Raw genomic sequence first — 23,062 nt, forward strand, 5'->3', positions numbered from 1 at the left:
ATGTTTACTGTGTTTGCACTATGATTGAGTGTAGTGAAATGCACTATGTTATGATTGAGTGTAGTGAAAGGATCTATCAGCTAATTGCTCTGTGATCACCCAAATCATTCCAGGACTCGCTCACTTCAGCTGCCTCACCGTCATCTTTCCACTAATCAGTACCTGTACAGTCATCGAGACGGATTGCCGACCGGCACGCTCCTGTGTAAGAATGTCCACGTTTAATTAAACACACACACACACACACCCTGGCTGCCAGGCCAATCCTGTCTCACTAGACGCATCACTCATGCCCGATCCTATTATCTCCCTGGGGTTTTATACCTGAGCACCACAGACAAAGCGTCATGGACATCAAGATGATACGGCCCCGACCAAGATAAACCTGAAGGTTCAGGCCTCTCTTACATGGCCAGCACAGCGATGCACTTAATTAAACTAATGAGTTGATTTGTCTTTGAGCTCAAAAGCACTGCAGTGAAGTCAAGTCCTAAATAACAGCATTTTAAAATATTGCCGTTATTTTGAATGTGCTTGAATTCATTTGAAGAAACTAATATTTGTTTGCTGAAAAAGATTTTTTTTTAAATTTGATTTGATTTATTAATTAAATGATTTGATTTATTATTTATTGATTTTACTTATTTAATGCATTTTCTGTGAAACTAAACTAATAAATGTACATATTGCACCATTGAATGCTGCCTGACATCGTCCTGCTTGTCCATCCATGATGTGTCCATTCAGCAACCTGTTCTTAGTCACAATGGAAGGCCTTGTTCAGCAGTTACACGGGCCTTTAACTCCAATCTGACCACTGTTTAATTGTTGAAATGAGCTTACATGTCTTTGATATTTACTTAGACAATTGATTTTTCTCATTGCCTGGATTACAGGAGCACTGGCACCAGATGGTAGTGGGATGGATAATCTCTGGAGGCACTGCTACTCGTACCCCAACACACACACACACACACTCCTGCTCGTGCCCCTCACTGATTCCTAGAAAGGGGAGTGTGTGTTGACCAGAAACCCCCACCACAGCAGGTAAAGCCAGCTCAGCAGTCAGAGAGGCCAGGGAAGGGGACAGACCACATAGTGACCCGTGTGTGTGTGTGTTGGGGGAAAGGGGGAGAAATGTGTTTCCTTTCTGTTAAACGTGACCTTGTGGCACAAACCGTGGGGACAGTGGCATGTTTTCATCTTCGTCTCTGTGACAGGTCTTGACGGTTAAATTGTGGGAAATTCCTCTACTGTATATTCTAAAGGTGATAATGAATTAAGTAGGCTATATTAAAAAGTATTAACAAATCTTGTGAGTTACAGAGCATTGGTAGATCCTACAGATAAAATGACACTCAGGATTTCACAAAAAAATCTTTTTTAGGTTCTTTTCTAATTCCCCATACTGATCACAAAGTTAGTACAGTCTAATGATCTAATTGCTTTTGCATACTTGCCAAGTCGATGGATGTGTTATTCCACTGACTTGTGTTAAGGATAGTTTAATCCACACATATGTTACCTTCTGTGCTGCAAAGCTGCTAATCCAAAGAACCCAGATGCGTAATACTGTGTTTCTCATTATTCATGGAAGCATTTGACCACCATCTGGCTTCTTGAATGTATAATTAACTATTATTACAAAGATTACAACTACAGCTAATTACAGTTTAGGTCTTAGAAACTGGGAAGGGATCATGAGAATTACAAACAATGAATGATTCAGTTCCATTTAGGAGTTTGTCATTTTTCTTCTCAATCATGCAATTACTCGTCTTCATTTTCTGAATATTCAGTTCTCACCATTATAAGAAATGGATGAGCAAGCGGGCATTTTCAAGTAAATTAGCCACTTCCTGATAAAAGGGAACATATTGTAATTGTAATTTATTTATTTCAGCAGGGACAGTGAACTAAAAACATTAACCTTGTGTATGAAATCTAGACACACAATAATGCGTCAATGCAGTGATCTTACAAACATGTCATTTATTCATTAAAATGCTTGAATATCTCATTGAGATATAGTCCACATGGATTATAAACGCACATTTATTTTATTTTTTTTAGATTATAATAGATTCAATTATTGTCTATTAGCAGTAGCCTGACGTCGTCATACTCAATTCTAGTCAGAATTAGAGTATGATACTGCTCCATTGGGATGTGATTATGGTGCGTGTTTCAACAGGGGTTCTTCTTCACAAATGCCGTCTTCTTCTCCACAAATGTCTTAACATTGTTTTCTGGTTATTGCGCTGTCAATATCTTGTACAACAGACATGATAGCGAAATCTAACTTTATTTAAATGGCACTTAAAAAGACACCGTACCATACTGAAAGCTAATATTTTGTCACTAGCAACCTACATCTGTCCTCTGTCAAACACAGTTGCATTTTCCGCTCTGAACAAACCCCTTCTGGAGTTCTGGTCTGAACCGTGACTCCGAGCAGCTCTGGTTCGGGCATTTGCTCAACGACGGAACAAGTCCAGACCGAACTTCCTGACCTCCAATGTTGTGGGCGGGGCTAAATTGGGCTGGCATCCAGGCTAAATTAGCAGAGTAGGCCTACTGGTACAGAGCCAATGAAATGCAGTTGACATCCAACCAGAAGTACCAAAGAAAGCATTAAATACCAAAGTGCAGGTTAGTATTCTGTGTAGTTATGTAGACGATAGATTAATTATGTACAACAGTGTATAGTTAGATAGGTTTTCCAGATGACATGTCTACAGTGACAGATAAGGAGTATAGAGGGTTACAGAGAGTATAAGTAAATGCAGTGCAGTAAATGTAAACAGGTAAACAAGTAAACAGCTAAAGTGCAATGGCTAGACAGGAGGTGTAGTTTTGATCAGCAGTGTTGCAGCCTGTGGAAAGAAGCTGTACCTGAGCTTGCTGGTGCGGGAGCGCAGGCTCCTGTATTGCCTGCCAGATGGAAGTAGGGTGAAAAGTTGATGATATGTGTTGTGGATGGAGGGGAGTTGGGAGCCAATTGTCCTTTGGGCAGATTTCACTACCCTTAGTGCCTTGCGGTCGGCAGCATTGCAGTTACCATACCATAAAGAGATGCAGTTAGTGAGTATGCTCACAATGGTACAGGGGTTGAAGTCTGATAGAATTCTATGACATAGGTGTGCTTTCTTAAGGGTCCGTAGGAAGTGAAGGTGCTTCTTCACCAGACTGGAGGAGTTGAGAGACCAAGAAAGATTTTCTGTGATGTGGACCTCAAGGAACTTAAAGCTAGACACGTTCCACCTCAGCACCACTGATGTGGAGGTTGGTGTGTGCCTTGCTCTTGGTTCTCCCGAAGTCTATGGCAAGCCGATTAAGCATTTATTCTGATATCTTGATATCAGGCATAATTGTCATGTACATGTAAGGCATGCTAGTTAACTAGTGAGCCATGTTTGTGTGAACTAGTTAACTAGTGAGGGCCAAAATATGCACACTAGTTAACTAGTGGGAGCCAAAAGGCTCACTAGTTAACTAGTGAACACATTTTAGCTTCACTAGTTAACTAGTAAGAGCCAGAAATATCTACTAGTTAACTAGTAAAGGCCAAAATGCATATCAGTCAGCTAGTTGAAGGCTTTTGGGTCTCACTAGTTTACTAGTGACAGCCAAAAATGTGCACATGTTTACTAGTGAAGGCAAAACACCTCACTAGTTAACTAGTGGGCATTTGTGTCTTCACTAGTTAACTAGTGAGCAGTTATGCCTTCACTAGTTTACATGTAAGTGTCACATTGAAGCCACTAGTTTACTAGTTAAAGTTCCTTTGGCCAGCATGTTGTGTGCCACATGCAAATGTTGTGGGTGGGATTTTGTGAAATTCTGCGCTATGATTGGTTGTCATGTTCTATTTGGACATATGGAGCCAATAGAAAGCCTCAATTTCCAGAGTTCTCCGCCTCCTAATTTGAATTCTGCGCCACTAGCTAACTAGTGTGAATTTAGGCTTCAACTAGTTTACTAGTATACATTTATGACCTCACTAGTTAACTAGTTTGGACAAAGGATGCATCAACTAGTTAACTAGTGAGCCTGCTGCCTCATCTAGCTAGCTAGTAAGCCATTTATGGTTCACTAGTTAACTAGTGACATTGACCTACTCCAACTAGTTAACTAGTGAGGAGTTTTGTCTTCACTAGTAAACATGTGCACATTTTTGGCTGTCACTAGTTAACTAGTGAGACCCAAAAGCCTTAAACTAGCTGACTGGTATGGATTTTGGCCTTTACTAGTTAACTAGTGGACATTTCTGGTTCTCACTAGTTAACTAGTGAAGCTAATATGTGTTCACTAGTTAACTAGTGGGCATTTATGCTGTCACTAGTTAACTAGTGTGCACAAACATGGCTCACTAGTTAACTAGTTGACAAAAATGGCTTGCATGTTGGCCTGATATCAAGATATCAGAATAAATGCTCAAGCGGCTGGCCAAATTACATAGAAGTTAACAAGTGGGAATTTTACATTTAGTAGTCAGCTAGTAAACATTTTTGTACCTTACTAGTTGACTAGTAAAATATAGAAGTTTTTAGTTAACTAGTGCACATTTCAGTGTCCACTAGTTAACTAGTGAACATGCTGAGCATTACTAGTTAACTAGTAAGATATGAAACATATGAACTAGTTAACTAGAGAAAATTTTGACCTTACTAGTTAACTAGTGAGCATTTTGGCTGTCACTAGTTAACTAGTTCACACAGAAATGGCTCACTAGTTAACTAGTTGACAGAAATGGCTTGCATGTACATGACAATTATGCCTGATATCAAGATATCTGAATAAATGCTCAATCGGCTTGCCATAGAAGACCACCATTTTGTCTCCATCTCTGGTACATGTGAATTTCCATAATGATACATTGTGATTTCCTTTTGTATTGTGCTGTGCGTTGCGGTTCTTCAGATTTTCATTAAACTCCTCATGTGTTTGTGCTCGTCATGAGCACGAGGAAAGCTACCTGCAACACATCTTAAAAAGTTAATCTCACTCTTTGACAATAGCTGACATTCAAAGAGATTATACACAAAGAGGCTTAGATGGCAGCACGGAGATGTGAACTTCTGTGAACTTGCCTTCAAGGACATTTCAACGCTCTCACAATGGACTGATGGAACATTATCGTATCGTCATATTCTATTTTGCTGTATTTTTGAGGATGTTGCTCATTTCAATTGCATTTATGAAGAAGACCATACTGCTATACAGTGCATGAAAATTAATTGTGGCAAGATATTTTTGTTTCAATATTGCCATAGTTTTTAAGAAAAAAGCCCATAGATCTGTTTAATATGTCACTGTGTGCACCACTGATTTTTTCCAAGTTTTTCTCTGACCCCTCTCTCACACTCTTGCTCAGGTCAGGACCCACTTTAATTTGTGGAAATTCAGGGTTCTTAATGGGTCTGTGTGGGACTGACCTGAGAAAATTGAGTTTGATCAGACACACGGGTTGAGGTGTGTCTTAATTGTGCAGCTTGTGGCAGCTACATGGTGGAGTGTGTGTGTGTGTGTGTGTGTGTGTGTGTGTGTGTGTGTGTGTGTGTGTGTGTGTGTGTGTGTGTGTGCCGTGCGCCATGCGCCATGCGCGCGCGCGCGTGCGCGTATGTGGGATCTCCTAAACAATCTTACGGCCGATGAGTCCTGTCAGGAGGCTAAAGAGAGGAGCAATCTGACACTTATCCTCCCCTTGCCCACCCCCCACCCCCCCAACCCCAGCCCCACCCTGGGTACACATTCTGCTGATGGAAGCACCACTTCAGCCGGGCAGCAGCTGTTTACTATCAGAGATCTAGGTCAGGGTGTGGCAGAAAGGGGAGGGTGTGTGTGTGTGAGTGTGTGTGGGAGGGGTGATTGATGCGTGTGTACATACATGTGAGTGAGTGTATGTGTGTGTGTGTGTAGAGGATGGGAAGGAGTGGAGAACAGAGAGGAGGGTAATGTGTCTACTGTACGTGTGTGTGTGTGTGTGTGTGTGTGTGTGTTTGTGTGTGTTTGTGTGTGTGTGTTTGTGCGTGCGTGTGTGTGTATAGAGGATGAGCAGTTCATGGAAAGGCAGGAGAGCTTTCAGATGTGCTTTGGAACTTGCGTCAGAAATATTGAATCAAATCAGCACACACATTAAATTGAAAATATAACACAAAGATTCTCAGTGACTCACTCAACTCATACTCTTTGTGCATAAAATTGCTTTCTCTAATTTAAACATTCTTCATACCTACATTAAATTTCACATTCACTTCTAATTATAATTTTACCGGTAACACTTTACAATAAGGGTACACAATTTAGCATTAGTTAAGTATTAGTTAAGCATTAACAAACACATCATTATTTATCATTATTACGTGTGTTTACTTAAAGATAAACAAATGTGCTTTTCCTCATTAATAGAGTCAAGAGTGTTGTTTGTTATTTAGTAGGTGTTATCAACAGGCGCGCCTGCAGGTGTCTGTAGATGGGTACCATAGCATTCATTCCTACAGGTGTCAGATGGGTACCATAGCATTCATTCCTACAGGTGACTGTAGATGGGTACCATAGCATTCATTCCTGCAGGCGCCCCTGGTTATCGGTGTGTTTTCCTTGGTTATAAATTATGAATTCCTAATGTGTACATTGTTAATGTTGAAAACATTTAAGTGTTTGTTAATGCTTAACTAATACTTAACTAATGCTAAATTGTGTACATTTATAGACTGTGTTTACATGCACTTCAGTATCCCGGTTATGATTGGGATTTTTAATTATCCCGATTCTGTATTTGCACATGTAAACATCATATCCCGATTTCAAAACCCCCGGATAATCTCTTATCCTGGTTTTGAGTAACCCGTTTATGCAGGTGGAGTACTCCGGGAATCTATTACAACTTTATTGTTGTAACCGGGTAACTAGTATTCATCATGTATACTGGGATATTAATAACCAGGGTTCTCTGTGTTCATTTAAACACCATATCTCAAATATGATAAAAAACCGGGATAAGCCTTATAACTGGGATACTGAAGTCATAGAGCGCTTTTCTTTAACGTTACTGAGCATTCAAAGTGCTTTACCTTCAAGTTGATACCTTCACATATACACTCACACACCAATGGTGCATTGTATTGGAGTATTGTCTTTTTAGCGATTAGATGTTTCACTATACTTCTGTCAAATTCGTGTGGAAACTGTGACGTGTATCATCACTGATCATTGCAGTCCTGATAAATGCACAGACCATTGGATGGACAGACTGGTGGACGGAACACCTGAGGGAGCAGAACACCTAATCTGTCTCTCTGTCCTGGGGGGGGGGGGGGGGGGGGGGTTGGGTGTCTGAGCACCCCTTCCATATCAGTGGGGGCTGGCATCAACAGCATCTCTGGCTGACGTGGGGTCTGCTCTGGCTCTGCCCTGCTGTAAGAGGCTAATCCCGGCTGCTGCTGGTGGCTCTGGCTGCAGGCTGTGACCCTGGTGGTGAGGCCATGCTGCATGCTGAGAGGGCTTTAGAGCGGCTCGGTTATGTAACAGCGGCTGAGGAGGAGGAAGCCTCAGGGCTCCACAGTCAGCACTGCACAGATCAGAGCCTAAACACCTTAGCGCCTCACTCCCCCTGGGAGGTGTCAGACGTGGATGGCCGGTGGGGGTTGGGTTGTTGTTGAGGAGGATGAAGATGCATGTTTGAGGCGGGCATTGCTAGAATGCAGATTTGTGATGGGTTCTTGTGGCTCAGTTGGTAGAGCAGGGTAGTAAGAACAATAAGGGTCACACCTGGGGACATTCATGCAGAGTAAATGCACACAGCTATAAACAAAATAACTGATCAAATAGACTATACAATTAATACATATCTCCAGTAGGTGAGTTCAGGAAGAACCAAATGCATTTTACATGTTGTTGCCAGAAATAACAGCTGGAGGAACACCCTGTCAGGAACAGTGGACATACATGTATGCAGTTTCAGTTAAGAAGTCATTTCTAGAAATGTGAACGCCACATGAGGAGTTTAATGCCACTACTATACTGATTTAGATGTCAGTTTTCATCTTTTTTTGTTTAGCACATTTTATTGATTTTTGCCAATAAAAAGACAATTCTGAACAACAAGTTGTTTAATCTTGGTTGTACAAAAGTGTAGTATAAGTGGTATAACGTAGTATAGTAATAACCAGATGGCAAGTGGCTCTATGGCAATTGTGAAGAAGAGAGGGGATAGGGGGCAACCCTGACGGGTACCATACCAAGGGGTATTCAGGCTGCTGTCCATTGGCACCGCAGCCAGGGGTTGAACATGCAGAAGTTGAATCCAAGATATAAATGCATTGTCGAACCCAAATTGTTTCAGCACTGAGAAAAATTCAACTCAATGTCTTAATAGAAGTCTGAGGTAAAGCCATCTGGTCTAGGTGTTTTATTGCTAGGATTTAATAACTGTGTTCAGATTGGAGGAAATGTAAGGTTGTTGAAAAAGCTGTCTATTGTGGAAAGTTTTCATCACATTTAGAGGTATAGAGGTCGCTGTTGTTTAAAGGCGCTGTTAATCTCCAGATGATTGTCACAATTTCGTCATTTTTATGTAGGTATAAGCCGAGAGGAGGCGGTTTGGCGGGCTTGTTGGGCTAAAAGCTTGCCAGCCTTATCACCTGATAATCACCTGATTCATAAATCTTATATTGGGCCCTTGTGAGTAGATATGTAGATCTGTGGTGAGTGAATCATATTCTGTTTGTGTGTGTAGTCTTTAAGAGCTGGAGATGGGAATGATGAGTAAAGTTCATCAACACTAGCCAAAGCTTGAGAGATGTTGTCAAGTTTGGCCATTCTTATTTTTTTCAATTCAATTCAATTATTTGCCCTCAAAGCTTTAAGTGTCTCAAGATCGAATGAGAAATCAGTTTTCATCTTTTAAATGTACATTTCAACTTCCTTTTCCTCAACTACCATAACCTCCAGCTCCTCATGTGTCCCTTACTTATTAGGCTACTGCACATTTCACATCTGGTGAGCATGTCTAATCATTCTATTTCCAGGGCAAACCCCCACAATTAATCTCATTGTTTCGCCATAATCTCTGCCCTGCCCATCTAAGCAAGCCTTGTCCTAAAAATCTAGCAGGGACATTTTGCATCAGAGCCACCTGTCGATTACATAAACAGAGTTAATACACACCTGATCTGCCTGTCACCATGCTAAATGACAGGTGAGCTGTGACAGGTGGCATTTACACACTCCTGCCACTAGGGGCGCTTCATTTGATGGAGATCTAGTACTTGATGCATCACAATGATCAGGTTTTCCCATACATCTATCAACATTTTTGATCTTATATGTTGTAATTGACTCTGTAATTGCCTTAGAAACAAAACGTGAGAGCAGACATAGTCACATGAAAAAAGAAAAAGAAGAAGAATGAACTCATGAATAGATTGATGTTAAATGTGTAAGATGATAAGGCCTACTCTCTTCAACTCATTCCTGGTATAATGATATTACCTGAAGGGGTCTTTCAATCAATGACAAAACTGTATATCCAGTTCTTCACAGACTTTATGCACTTTATTTCTTTTACAGTTTCCACAATGATATGACCTAAAATGTGATTTTCATCTTAAGTCAAATTGATAAATGAATAATAATAATTCTTTCTTTATTCATTTGTCTTTCAGTCATATATTAGGTCTCGAATCCCATTACTATGGCACTTCATTTTGTTGGTACAGCTTGAAATACAGCATGTTGTGGTCTTGATATATTTGCTATAGTTTCTGTGATATACATTTGGGCAGTTGAGAGTTGCTCATTTAAGCCACAATACTTTCAGTTTCATAGCTATACACCCATGTAGTGAACACTCAGTGGACGAGCAGTTGAGCTGGTATATTGTTCTTCTGTTTCTTCTGGTTTTCCAGATAAGACATGTAGACATGTAAAAGATATGTAAAAGACATGTAAAAGATATGTAAAGTAAACTGAATTAAAGAGATTGAACACAACTCCCCTATTATGGCCACTGTCAGTTCTATGGCTTGTGAGGACACATTAATATTGTTTTATAAATTGTCTTCTCATATGATTGTTTTTATACTCTGGCTGTTTTTATCTAATGTTTTGTAAGTGACTTGGGACAAAAGCAAAAAAACTAACTGTACAACTTCAGTGTAGCTGTGATTATTGTTTCTCTCTTGCTATTAAAGCAACATGCTGACAACGGTCACTAACAGACCAAAACAAAAAGGTGCTTTGTTTGGGTATAGTTTACGTATGGGAACACCAGAGGAGACCTTCACTCCTTCTCTTCCCAATTAGAAGCAGTGGAGATTAGTGAGGCCCGGGGACTCTGGGAACCCTCCACTCCGCTCTGCTCAGGCCTGTGGATGTGGACTGTGGACCTTGGGGGCTGTACGCTGTCAAAGCAGGCCTCCAGGTCAGAGTTCAAATGACTGTCTGCCAAACCAGATGCCACCCCCGTCCAGCCCCAGCCCCACCACACACACACACACACACACACACACACACACACACACACACACACACACACCATACACACACTAAAACCGGCAGCACCTCCCGCTTAAGCAGGATTTCTAATCTTTTTACACACCAGTTTAGTCCAACAGAGAGGGCTCTGTTAAAGGCATTAAGCACCAAGAGATACAATGAAGCCAGTACTAACAAGGGGGCATGGATGGAGCAAAAGCAATCAGGTCTTGAACAAATCATTATCTGAGTTTCAGGGCAGAAAAAAAACCATCTGAGGGTTTGACTTGGTGACAAGAAAACAAGTGTGGAAGATTGAATGCAGACTGGCAATCGCTTTGAGCACAACCAAAAATATGTGTGCTATCATGTCAACAAATTTTAAATCACTGTCTATATATAGAAACACTGTAAGTTAATGACCTCAACCCTCTGTTGCACAGTGGTGTTACTGTTGACTCAATTGTCATTGTTTTGAGACCGAGTGTCATCGGTGGCACGGAGGCATTATTCTGACCAGAGAGCTGTAAAGAGCGAGGTGCATGGAAGCTGGGGGGCTGGGGGGTGCTGTGGGGGTGCTGGGGGGTCGTGGTGCTCTACAGAAGGCATGTGTTGCTGTCTGGCTTTTGTGTGTGACCTGGCACTGCATAAGTTCCTAATAGGATAGAAGCACAAATCAAAAGAAAAAAGCAAATCACTGACTTCAGCCCTCTAATTACCAGCGAATCACACAGGGGTCACTAATTAGGGTGACTGAGAGCTAGACAGCAGCAGCCACCATATGGCCATGGGAGGGTGGGGGGGGGGGTAGACTCATGGAGGAGAGGCCCCCTTAGTTCTCTCCTCAGCCCGTGGCTAATTGTTTTTCTTGCCCCTTACTGCCCACCAACCCGACCACCCCACCCCCTCGTCCTCATCCCCTGACCCCCTCGCCATCCACCAAGTGCTCCTGGGGTCTTTGTTAACTTAGCAGAACACGTTATGTGGTAGCCTAAGCCTATTAGCTGATTGGGGACGGTTGTTGTTTTTCCTGCTCCTCTCTTTTTCCAGCCTGGTCACAGTACCTATGGGGGACAGCGATAGCTGCACAGGCATTGAAGGGAGGCTATTCCTATAGTTTTATAACTAAGAGAAGGGATAACAATAAAGACAAAAGCAAAGGATAACAATAATGACAATGTTCAGAAAAATGAATGTAAACTGTTGCGCCTCAATCATGGCATTCTACTGGAAACTGCTAACATGAGACATGAGTTAATGTAAAACACAGTGGAGAGTTTGATTACTCCAGCCATGGACGGTGGAGTTGACGTAGATTAGCATGACTCATAGTGTCATCTGTCCACTGTTGCGGATTAAACAATGATGAAATAGCATGAGAGAGACAACATGTGAATGGGAGATGCTCTTTTTCAGCCAAAGATGTCTCTGAGAGCCAGTACAGCTTCTGAAGTTGGCTCTGCAGAACATGCTGTGATTAGAATAAAACTACAAAAAGTGAAGCAAAATTCTGAAACTAAATAGTGTCATATATTCCATTTCCATACACTGGTAATGTGTTAAGTTCTTAAAGACAAAATATGGACTTCAAAATTCAAAACACAGTGTTGATGATATACTCATTACATTTGAGGTCTTATCATGAGCAATTGCACAGATGTAGCCTTCACTTTCTCATTTCCACAACTGTTAATCACTGATGATTTTGGGGCTTATTTGGGCCTATGCAGTTAAGTCCCAAAGTATTCATAGTGTCATACCACATTTTTACATATAGTGCATTCCTATTTAACCAATGGGGTTCTTCTGCCTGGAAATGGCTTTCTTGGTCAATTGTATTAAATAAAGAAATTGGTATGATATCTGGCTACTGCAAAAGGGGAACATAGAAACACATTTTAAATGTCTATATTTCACAGTCTATACATCTTCAGATGTTATGCATTTGTGAATGTGTTCATCTTCACAGCTTTCCCAACGGAAGCCCAGATAAGAGAGCATTGAAGTCATCCAGTCAACCAGCCATATAATATTATCTCGGATTTTTTTAATCAATCAATCTATTGTACAACATGTTTCAGGTTTGAGATCACTGTCAGAAATGACTATTCATTTCTTGACGTGGTTTTTGGCCTTCAGAGTCTAAAAGTCTAAATAAACCAGCATATCTGTTTCTCTACGCTATATTTTTCAAAAACAATAATGTGTGCCTTATCTTTTGTTTGGCTTCAGAAAGTACTTAGACATCTGAAGATGAGCGCACAGAGCCTTCTCCATCACCCCACCCCATCCTGCAGCACACCACACCACACAACTCCCCTATTCATTAGCTCTTCTGTTTTTCCACTTGTTGAGGATGTGGCTAAGTCCGAGCTGTGTATGTATGTAAGTGTGTGTGTGTGTGTGTGTGTGTGACTGATTGATCCACCCCTAGATGAACAGTAAAGATTAAGAGGATGACAAATAGGCATGTGCTTACACAGCGTTTGGTGCTAATCTCCTTGTCCTCCTCCTTTAGGGAGCCCCGCTCGGGCTTGGGCTCTCAGACACTCCCGGTCATCACTGGACACAGGACCCCCTCCACTAGCACACATAGCACACTACACCACAACCAAAGGATAGCCAACAGCAAGGAGCCTACTCAGGGATACAAGTCTTCATCACACCTGAAGGAGGTACCAGGATCCCTAACCTCATCCAGCGGACTGAACTTGTCTTTTTCAGAGAAGCAAAACACTGTTGCACTTTGACTCTTTTTTTCCCCACTTATTTTGTGTTCTTCATCTGAATGGACTATTCTGGGCAATAGTTTTGCAAAGAAACTGTGAGCAAGAAAGCAAAGTTTTGTTTGGCGACTGAAGAGGAAACTTAAAGGAAAACAAGAAACGCCCAGGAGAGAGATCCTTGGCCTCATCGCTCAAGCAGGACGGCTGAAAAGAGCTTCCAGAACTATCTGCCTGAAGTGCACGCTCTCCTCCAAATGATGGATGACCACATGTCCAAGATAGCCATGGTGCCATCCAGCTCTCCAAGGGACTCCCCTCGGAGCAGCATCACAGACGACAGCCTGCGTGGTGAGAGGAACACATGGCTTATGTGCTATATGGGATAGAGAGGAGGAATGTATATAGTGGAAGCTAAACGCAAGTAAACACAGTTTATCCACTTCTGAAATTTCAAAAGGTTTATACACCTCTTATTAGAGTTTATCCACCTCTCAAAAGAGTTTATTCACCAATTGCAAAATCACACTGAAAATCCACATTCATTAACACTCTAGGAACCTAACTTGTATTGTTATAAACATTGGACAATAACCTCCAACATCATCAAAAAAGAATGCCTTTCTTAAAAATCCGACCGCATGGCATTTTACCACTACATCCCTGGTAGAGAGTACATGGTGTATATATGTATATATTTATATATATATATATATATATATATATATACATGGTATATGGTACATTTACCAGCAAGATACTTGTTAAGACATCCTGTTGGAAATTGGCATGATGGGGGTGTTTACTGATTTACAGATGGTTTTTGGTTATTCAAAATTGATAACTCATACATTTAGTTTTAAAACATCTAGGTGATCATTTGTAATGTTTAGTATAAAGCAATGTTGTCCACGGTTACACTTGGTGGTCTATTGCCAAATGCCTAATGTATTTCTCACCTATGTTCCAGGTAAGAGCCCGGCGCCAGGTAAAATCCTGAGCACAGGCCTCCTGTGTAAAGTGTGTGCAGACACCAGCAGTGGGAAGCACTACGGCATCTACGCCTGCAATGGCTGCAGCGGCTTCTTCAAGCGCAGCGTCAGACGGAAGCTCATCTACAGGTGAGGACGACAAGGGTGGCACACACATCATTTTCACCAGGAGGGGGCAGAGTGGAGTTATTTTGCACAGTGTCCATGATCTAAACATAAACAGCTTTGACTGAGAACGTGTTATGACAATGTGCAGCCTCTGATGGCTCAAGGAGATCAAGGTCATTATGTACTTTAGCGGTTTCATAACAGCTATGAATCAGAGCTTATGTTTGCCTCATCTTCCTCTACGTGAGGCAAGTGGCTGGTCATGTGATCTCACCGAGTCCTCATTTGTCCTTGCAGGTGCCAGGCGGGTACAGGTATGTGCCCCGTGGACAAGGCCCACCGCAACCAGTGCCAAGCCTGCCGCCTAAAGAAGTGCCTTCAGGCTGGCATGAACAAAGATGGTGAGATTTAGGACAAACTGATTTCTCTCCTCCTCAGTCCTCTCTGCCACATTTCCACCAGCATTCCGAACACTGAGCCATGCAAGATTCCTAGACATTTCCCAGGATTTCAAATAATACAATATTTGAAATATATAGGATTATAAAGCCCTGGTTTCAACTGTCAATTACTTGTATTATAGGGTCTTTGAAATAAACAAATTGGTATGTTTTGTTGTACTCAACTACACCTTATTCTCACCGGTCATTTATTTTCCACATTATTCTCACTTTCCTCCTCTTCTCATTGGGCATTTACTTACTTGTTTTCTCTATTATACATATTTGATCTTTGTTCTTCATTTCTGACTCTCTGTCTTTCTCTCTCCCTTCGTCCTCTCCTCAGCTGTGCAGAACGAGCGTCAGCCGCGCAGCACGGCTCAGGTGCGCCTGGACTCACTGGATGTGGACTCGGAGAAGGAGCACCTGGCCACCACGCGCGAGCCCACCTCCACCTGCTCGGTCATCAGCCGGGCACACCTGCCGTCCTCAGGCATCAGTACCGCCGCCGCGGCCCCACAGCGCTGCCCCAGTCCCCAGAATGGACACCGCTTCATGGCCAGCCTCATGACCGCCGAGACCTGCGCCAAGCTGGAGCCAGAGGATGGTAAGGAGAGAGGGAGAAGAGGAGAGAAGGAGGAGAAGAGAGAAGGAGGAAAGGAGAGAAGAGGAGGTGGAGAGGAGAGGAGGGGAGGGGAGGGAGAAGAGAAGGAGAAGAGGAGAGAAGGAGGAGAGGAGAGAAGAGGAGGTGGAGAGGAGAGGAGAGGAGGGGAGGGCGATGGAGAGGGCAGTGAGGAGACTGCATTCGGGGAAGGAGATGGGCAATGCTTGTTTGTATAAATACATATAGAAATACTGACTTGATTGTCTTCATTGATTATCAAGGGCTACAACTGCTTTGTTTTTATTTGCTCTGAGGGGTAAATATTACAAACCATGTAAATAATATAGTGTGGAAATCATTTGCTGGCACTCTGAATCATCCATTTAGAACAGGAAACTGGATTATTGATATTTGTTTAATCATATTGTTCATATTTCCCTCAGTGGATGAAAACATTGATGTGACCAGCAATGAGCCTGAGAGGAACTCGCCAGACTACAACACCTCGCTATACCCCTCCAGCAGTCCGGAGAGTGTGTACGAGACCTCCGCCCGTCTGCTCTTCATGTCCGTCAAGTGGGCCAAGAACCTGCCTGTTTTTTCCCACCTGCCCTTCAGAGACCAGGTGAGCTGACGTCAGCCTTCTACTCTGATGTGAACATGAACATACAGCGATATTCCCATGAATGCTTTGTTAGTAAATAAATAATTTTCTATTTCATCGTTTTGAAATGTATTTCACATCAAAGAAGAATTTGTTTTTGTTTGACTAAGGGTTGACTTAATAATCATACCCCTACACATTTACCATCAAAGGCCCATAACTTATCATATTGTAGACAAATATTACATTTGTACATTTGGCCATCAATTTGGAAATGGTGACAAATGAATGTGAAACTGATCTGGTCTCTTGTGTGGGCTTAGCACATGGATGAAACTGATCTGGTCTCTTGTGTGGGCTTTGCAGGTGATTCTTCTGGAGGAGGCGTGGAGCGAGCTGTTCCTGCTGTGCGCCATCCAGTGGTCCATGCCACTGGACACCTGTCCCCTGCTCTCCCTGCCGGATCTGTCCTCCCCCCAGCAGGGCAAGACCAGCCCCTCAGCCTCTGACCTCAGGGTGCTGCAGGAGGTCTTCACCCGCTTCAAGAACCTTGCCGTTGACCCAACCGAGTTCGCCTGCCTCAAGGCTATCGTCCTCTTCAAACCAGGTGAGGAGAAATGGCCATCTGTATGAGTCTGTGTGTGTGTGAGTGTGTGTGTGTGTGTGAGTGTGTTTGCGTGCATCTGCACAGTGTTTTAGTGGGCATGTGTGTTTGTGCTTTTGTATGTATGTTTGCACATACATTATTCCACACATCTAACCTTTGTTTGCTGTGTCTCTCCCTGATACCCAGAGACGCGAGGGCTGAAGGACCCAGAGCAGGTGGAGAACCTGCAGGACCAGGCTCAGGTGATGCTGGGCCAGCACATCCACACTCTCTACTCCAGCCAGCCAGCCAGGTGAGTGGGGGACTACAAAAGACAAAACTCATTGAATAAGAGATGATTTACACAGTGTGTATAACCAGATATAATAATACATATATATCATATTTATAACCAGAATCCCAAAGGGGATCCTAATTAATTTATTAATTGACTTTTTGTAAATGACTGTATTACAGAGTATAAAACAGATCTTTATTCTCCTCTTGTGTCTGTTTGTGTGACCAGGTTTGGGAGACTCCTGCTCCTTCTGCCTGCTCTGCACTTTGTGAGTTCGGAGCGGATTGAGCTTCTCTTCTTCCACCGCACCATCGGAAACACGCCCATGGAGAAACTGCTCTGTGACATGTTCAAGAACTGAAGAGGACACACACACAACCTGAGAGAGACACCGCCCACACAGTGGCTTCCTGCTCTCTTTCATGGACATCACTACCAACAACCAAGAGCATAAAAAGACAGAGGAATTCCAAAGAGTCATTTCAAACATTTGAAATAGGCACAAAAAGGCAGTGAATACAATGTGACATCTGAATGTTGGATTTGTTAATTTAGTAGTTGATTTTGTTTACCTTTTTGTGTAAAAAATGGAGAAACAGCAGTATTGGCCAAAGCATTTCTGCTTACTAAATGCAAAATGTAGAGACTGTGAGTAGCTATTGTGCAGAAAAATGAATATATTTTATAGAAAATAAAAAATATTACCGTTGGTCCATTTTCTTCTAATTTGTCTGTTGTTTAAAAATGACCAAATCAGGATTCATTCTTGATGCAATGAGATTTGATACTTTTTGCTATTGACTAAATATATGCAAAGCAGCATGCTTATTCCTTTTCTGTAAATATCAATAAAAGCCTTTATTGTGCATTTTAAATCTTGTTTTTTGAGTTTTTAAGAGGTGGGGCCCACGGGGTGTGTAGGCTACAATTGCCACTATGGTACGACTGCAGGTAAGGGTTGCTGCAATAACTCGCCCTTACGCGAGAGGGCAGTCACGTATTACATTTTGTGAGCATCAAAGACGAGTCGTTTCAAAACACGGAAGTCACTGCGACGACGCACAATTTTACACTCTATGCGACGCACATAGCTATGATAGCGACAAGGTTTATTTTTCAACACCTTTATTGGATAAACATGCCAGCAATATATCTTACGCTAGTGAACTGACTCGCAAACCAGACAATAATGTTTGGGAATTCATACAGAAATGACTACCAAGCTCTTCCTCAGAAAGACTCGGCTCATGTTACATTAACAGGACCTGGGTTGTTCTCAAGTGACTTGGAGCGAGCCCATTATGGCCAGAAGGGTCACTCCTTTGATTACGTTCCCAGAATCACCAACAATGACTTCACAGGTATGAATCAATATAATTTCGGCTCTGTTATTATTCATATGCTAAAACGCAAATATAGTCTAACATTACATAATGTGCTGCTTTACAGACAGAAGTCAAGGATGCCTGTCTCGATTGTGTCACTTGATTGTCATTTTTCTGGTGTCGTTATGCACCTTCATAACCTTACCTGTGTCGGGATGGTTTGTTCTCAAAGTAAGTTGAAATCCTTTTCTCACACCTGCCACAAATGTTGTATAAAGATACTCAACGAATACAAGGCCCAAAGGGTGGTTATACTTTCATTCATTTTTCTATAGACCGTGCCCAACTACGAGAGGATTGTTTTCTTCCGTCTGGGTCGAATTCGCCCCCCTAAAGGTCCCGGGGTAGTTCTGATCCTGCCTCTGATTGATCAGTGGCAACGGGTAGACCTTCGAACCAGAGCATTCAACATACCGCCATGCAAGGTGTGTTATACCCGTATGGTCACTGTAGTTTCTGCTTGGTTCCTTGTATTATCTGTCACATAATTAATCATAATTCATGACTGCCCACATCTTGTGAGGACTGGTAGTCACCCGCTTCAAGAACCTGGCCGTTGACCCAACCGAGTTCGCCTGCCTCAAGGCTATCGTAGTAATTATACGGTATTATTGAGAGACCTGATATGAGGCCTTCCTTCTTTTCTGTCAGGTAACTACTCGAGATGGAGGGCTGGTGTCAATGGGAGCTGACATTCAGTTTCGAATCTGGAATCCCGTAATGTCTGTGGTGGCGATGCAGGACCTGAACTCTTCCACCAGGCTCACGGCGCAGAATGCCATGACCCAGAGCATAAGCAAGAAGACGGTCAGGGAGATCCAGACAGAGAGGCTCAAAATGGGGGACTACCTAGGGGTGAGTTCGACTGTTCCGTCGAAAGACCTCAAGCCACAGAACAGGCAGCTGCAGGAAATATACTACTTATTCTAAACTTCTTATGATTTCCCACTGGACTTTGTTTATAAATTAGGGTAGCTTATCACACTTTAGAGTCTTTGATGTAAACTACTGACTACATTCTGAGTACTCAGTTCAGTGCGCTACCCATGCCACGGGTTAGGCCTGCTTTCAGAGTGGAGCTCTCTGTACTCACCCTGATTATGGAGTAAGATTACGTGGTAAGATTACTGAAATTACAGTTACAAATGAGTGACCATGGGGGGGGCGCTGTGGCGCAGCAGGCTACAGCGCCCGTACCATATACGGGTCCAAGTGCCCACGGGGACCCAGGTTCGAATCCGACCTGCGGTCATTTCGCGATCCCACCCCATCTCTCTCTCCCACTTACTTCCTGTCACTCTCCACTGTCCTATCAGAATAAAGGCAAAAATATATACTAAAAAAAACAAATGAGTGACCATGAAATATGCAAAGGAACATTAATGTAGACGTGAATAGGCCCTAATCTGCTCTCCGTCTTCTCTCCCCTGCAGATGGACATCAACGAGTTGACCAAGCCGTGGGGTCTGGAGGTGGACCGCGTGGAGCTCACCCTGGAGTCTGTTCTGAAGGGCCCAGATGGGGTCACCCACCCAGGCCCCCTGGCAGTGCCCTCCTCGGCCGCTGTGCCAGGGCTGGAGGGCATCCCCGGGTTGGAGGGCATCGGCGGGCCCATACAGCAGCTAGCCATGCAGTTCCTAGGCAACATGAGTAATATGGCCCAGTGTCGCCAAGGTAACCCCCTCTACATGTGTAACATGAGTAATATGGCCCAGTGTCGCCAAGGTAACCCCCTCTACATGTGTAACATGAGTAATATGGCCCAGGTCGCCAAGGTAACCTCTACGTGTGTAGCAGCGGCAGTGTGGAGGATATACAGGACACAGGACCATTACACACAGTGCCTCATTCTCATTGAATGGTGCATCAATTCAGTTGAATATGTAATGATATTATGTGAATGTTTTTTTTTTAAACAGATGAATCCAACTGTACTGTAGATTGTATGTGAATGTTGTAATATGCTGTAAAATGCTGTAATATGCTGTAAAATGCTGTAATATGCTGTACTCCCACAATCTGTGTACTCATCAGATAGCGCAGCAGTAACCATAGTGGACGAGGTGGACGAGCTGACATCTGAGCGCGCTCCCCAGGGACAGATGAGCAGCGCTGAGGAGCTGCTGTCGGCCGTAAAGCCGGTGCTGTCAGAAAGACTGGTCCAGACGGTGGGAGCCTGCTACCAGTTCAACATCAGCTCCAGCAGTGGCCAGACCAGCACCTACTACCTGGACCTGAGCCAAGGTAAGACCTGGAGACATGATCCCTGGTTATAGTGTGGAAGTAATGGTCTGTAATTGAAACTCATTTAGGAACTAAATGTTTGATACGAAATGAGACAAAAATGTTTCTTAACATAATGCCCATCAATCTGTCTTAGAAGGAGAACTACGTTCTCTGCATTCTCCACTTGTGCCCACTTTTCTGTTAAATCACCCCAAAATTACAGTATCCAGATGTGGAAACATACAGTACTGCACGTGCTGTCAGTTAACTGCAGTTGACATACTTCCTCACTAGAGGGCGCTCTTCCTCTCTCCTGTGCAGGCAGTGGTGTGTGTGGGGCTGGTGCTCCAGCGCTGGCAGCAGACGTGGTCCTCACCCTCAGTGAGGCAGACCTGCTGGCCATGTTCCAGGGCCAGCTGAAGCCCCTGGCCGCTTACGCCTGCGGCAGGCTTGGGGTGGAGGGCGACGTGAGTGTGGCCATGAGGCTGGAGGAGCTCGTCAGGGCCGTCAGAGGAGCCTCACACTCCTGATTACACACAGTGTAATGTGCTGTAATGGCCATGTGCACATAATAATGTGTGTGTCATTTGTAATAATAATTAAGAGAATGGTTGGTAACACTTCATTTGGCTAGTCCACCTACACAGACTTTGCAAATGGTTTGCATTGAATTCCAGTCTCTTTAATTCTTCACTGAACAGCACCTTTCCCAAACCCAACCCCTAACTTTAACCATAAATTGTAAACAACAGAGTTTCAAGCAGTTTGTTGATAATCAGAGGATCTGTACAGATACGATCCAACAGAGTTTCAAGCAGTTGGTTGATAATCAGAGGATCTGTACAGATATGATCTCATCACAATATCAGAGTGACCAATTTTGGCCTAAAAGTTAGTACACTCCTTGTTTTCTAATACATGTTAGTGGTGGAAAATTACACTCTGGAGACCAAAAAACATTGGTCAACAGATATAAGATATGTATGTTCATAGGTTTAGCTTCAATAACTCTGATTCAGCAGGTAGGGGTGTTCTCTACAGATAATCAGCATATGCAGTCTGTAAATGATTTGCTAGATTTTTGAACCAGTCAGGGCATCAGGATGCTATGGTCATCTTGGGTAGCTGGGATATGGAAAAGACATCTGATGCAGTTATAAGAGTGAAAAGACATCTCTGAGTTCCCCACTTTCTGCCTTCTCAGGTAATTAGAGAGGCAATTGATTTGCCTCGTTTGTAGAAAATGCATACATTTCCAATCTCCTGAAAACAGTCTTTATAGTCTGTGTTGTGTTTCAATGTCAGTGTTGTCCGTGGTTGACTTGTGTGTGTATATTTATTGATTTTAATGACTGATGACTAATGCATTCATTCTGGGTGCCTTTTTTTGCAGTGAGATGTTTTACATGTGAGAGTGTTCTATGTCAATTTGAATAATTTTAATAATAAAAATATTAACTAGAATTGCGGTTCCGAGGAACTGCAAGAGTGGGTTTGATCAGTGGCACAGAACTCGGCCTCATCCAAGGATTCCAACGGTACCTCATTTATGAAAATCGGGCACACGGATCAAAAGTTGTCTGCATTAACGCAACATCCAATAAGCTAAAACGCATAAATAACATGGTTGCTATGCTGGTTGCTATGGTGGTCGCTAGGTTGACATTACAGGGGTGGTTTCTAGGTTGTTGCTAGGGTAATTAGTTAGTTGCTAGTAAGCCATCTTAAGCTGACTGCATAAAGTGATTATTTTAAGAGATACATTTTCAAACCAGAACTGTGTATAGGTCATGGTTAAAAACGTATCAGAGTCTCAGAAATAATCACGTAATGCAGCCAGTTTAAGATTTTTTAAGAAGTCAGATTTTTTTAAAGGCAATCAAATTTCTGCTGACTCTCTTCTGGCTGCGGTTAAAGGCCAGCGCCTCCTGAGAGGCCTGAAGGGTCAGTTCTGAGGTTGTTGGCTGCTGGAACCGAAAAAAGGACTGCATTTTCTTAAAAGACAATGTGACTGAAGTGCGGGCAAAGTTTGCACAGAAATGTACGATTTTTCCCACCCTCATCGACCTCGTCATAAAACTTGTTTAAATGATCACACGACGCCTCCTTGCTGCTTTGTTGTCTACATCAGCATTTCTCAAACTTCTTTGACCTGAGGCCCAGTCAAGGCATACTTTGGGGTCATAGGGCCCACCTACATGAACCCACCCCCTCCTCCCAACCCCTATCAAATTGTAATGATATCACAATTATTATTTTTATACTATATTGCCTACATGCACTTCAAAACAGTCAATGTTTAAAGTGCTAAGATTGTTTACAAAAGTTTGTGAAAGCATGCACATCAGAGTACTGCTTTACTAATGTAAAATATAATTAGGCCTACACTAGTTTCATTGTTTTTGCATTGTTGCATGATTGATATGCTATTTAATTACATTTCATTTGAATGCCTGAATGTAAGAATTCAGGAAACACAATACCAGCTTTTAACATTTCTGTTGTTAGTTTATGTAAATCACATAACACATGAACTGTTTACATACTACTGATAGCCCATTACTGTACACAATAATACTGTGCCCATTCATTAACATATATTAAACATCAGGCGTCT

The 23,062-nt window shown here is 42.6% G+C and overlaps 2 protein-coding genes across 3 annotated transcripts; both read left to right on the top strand.

Moving 5' to 3' along the window:
• Nucleotides 1-6: 6 nt before the first annotated feature.
• Nucleotides 7-17,691, top strand: nr2e3 (nuclear receptor subfamily 2, group E, member 3). Its single transcript, XM_076266694.1, has 10 exons — nucleotides 7-205; nucleotides 897-1,047; nucleotides 12,998-13,553; nucleotides 14,173-14,323; nucleotides 14,600-14,703; nucleotides 15,089-15,349; nucleotides 15,790-15,971; nucleotides 16,317-16,557; nucleotides 16,744-16,849; nucleotides 17,063-17,691. Exons 3-10 carry the CDS (start codon nucleotides 13,460-13,462, stop codon nucleotides 17,193-17,195), a joined length of 1,272 nt encoding a protein of 423 aa, XP_076122809.1. The 5' UTR covers nucleotides 7-205; nucleotides 897-1,047; nucleotides 12,998-13,459; the 3' UTR covers nucleotides 17,196-17,691.
• Nucleotides 17,692-17,871: 180 nt separating this feature from the next.
• stoml1 (stomatin (EPB72)-like 1) lies at nucleotides 17,872-21,912 on the top strand. 2 transcript variants are annotated; one of them, XM_076266710.1, is made up of 7 exons: nucleotides 17,872-18,195; nucleotides 18,284-18,390; nucleotides 18,495-18,644; nucleotides 18,871-19,074; nucleotides 19,653-19,893; nucleotides 20,254-20,463; nucleotides 20,740-21,912. In XM_076266710.1, exons 1-7 carry the CDS (start codon nucleotides 18,024-18,026, stop codon nucleotides 20,973-20,975), a joined length of 1,320 nt encoding a protein of 439 aa, XP_076122825.1. In that variant the 5' UTR covers nucleotides 17,872-18,023; the 3' UTR covers nucleotides 20,976-21,912. The 2 variants fall into 2 exon arrangements, with proteins under 2 accessions (XP_076122825.1, XP_076122832.1); XM_076266717.1 differs by having other exon boundaries at nucleotides 20,767-21,912.
• Nucleotides 21,913-23,062: the final 1,150 nt, after the last annotated feature.

This window comes from Alosa pseudoharengus, unplaced genomic scaffold (genome assembly GCF_046254945.1).
Source record: "Alosa pseudoharengus isolate Yale_2024_CS ecotype anadromous, Long Island Sound unplaced genomic scaffold, YU_APseudo_1.1 YU_APseudo_1.1_scf_10, whole genome shotgun sequence".
In the NCBI taxonomy this organism is placed as follows: Eukaryota; Metazoa; Chordata; class Actinopteri; order Clupeiformes; family Clupeidae; genus Alosa; species Alosa pseudoharengus.

Coding starts and splice junctions, on each gene's coding strand:
- stoml1 (XM_076266710.1), top strand. CDS start 18,024: ATGTTTGGGAATTCATACAGAAATGACTACCAAGCTCTTCCTCAGAAA. Junction 18,645..18,870: donor TCAACATACCGCCATGCAAG/GTGTGTTATACC, acceptor CTTTTCTGTCAG/GTAACTACTCGAGATGGAGG. Junction 19,894..20,253: donor TATGGCCCAGTGTCGCCAAG/GTAACCCCCTCT, acceptor TGTACTCATCAG/ATAGCGCAGCAGTAACCATA.
- nr2e3 (XM_076266694.1), top strand. CDS start 13,460: ATGATGGATGACCACATGTCCAAGATAGCCATGGTGCCATCCAGCTCT. Junction 14,324..14,599: donor AGACGGAAGCTCATCTACAG/GTGAGGACGACA, acceptor TTGTCCTTGCAG/GTGCCAGGCGGGTACAGGTA. Junction 15,972..16,316: donor ACCTGCCCTTCAGAGACCAG/GTGAGCTGACGT, acceptor TGGGCTTTGCAG/GTGATTCTTCTGGAGGAGGC.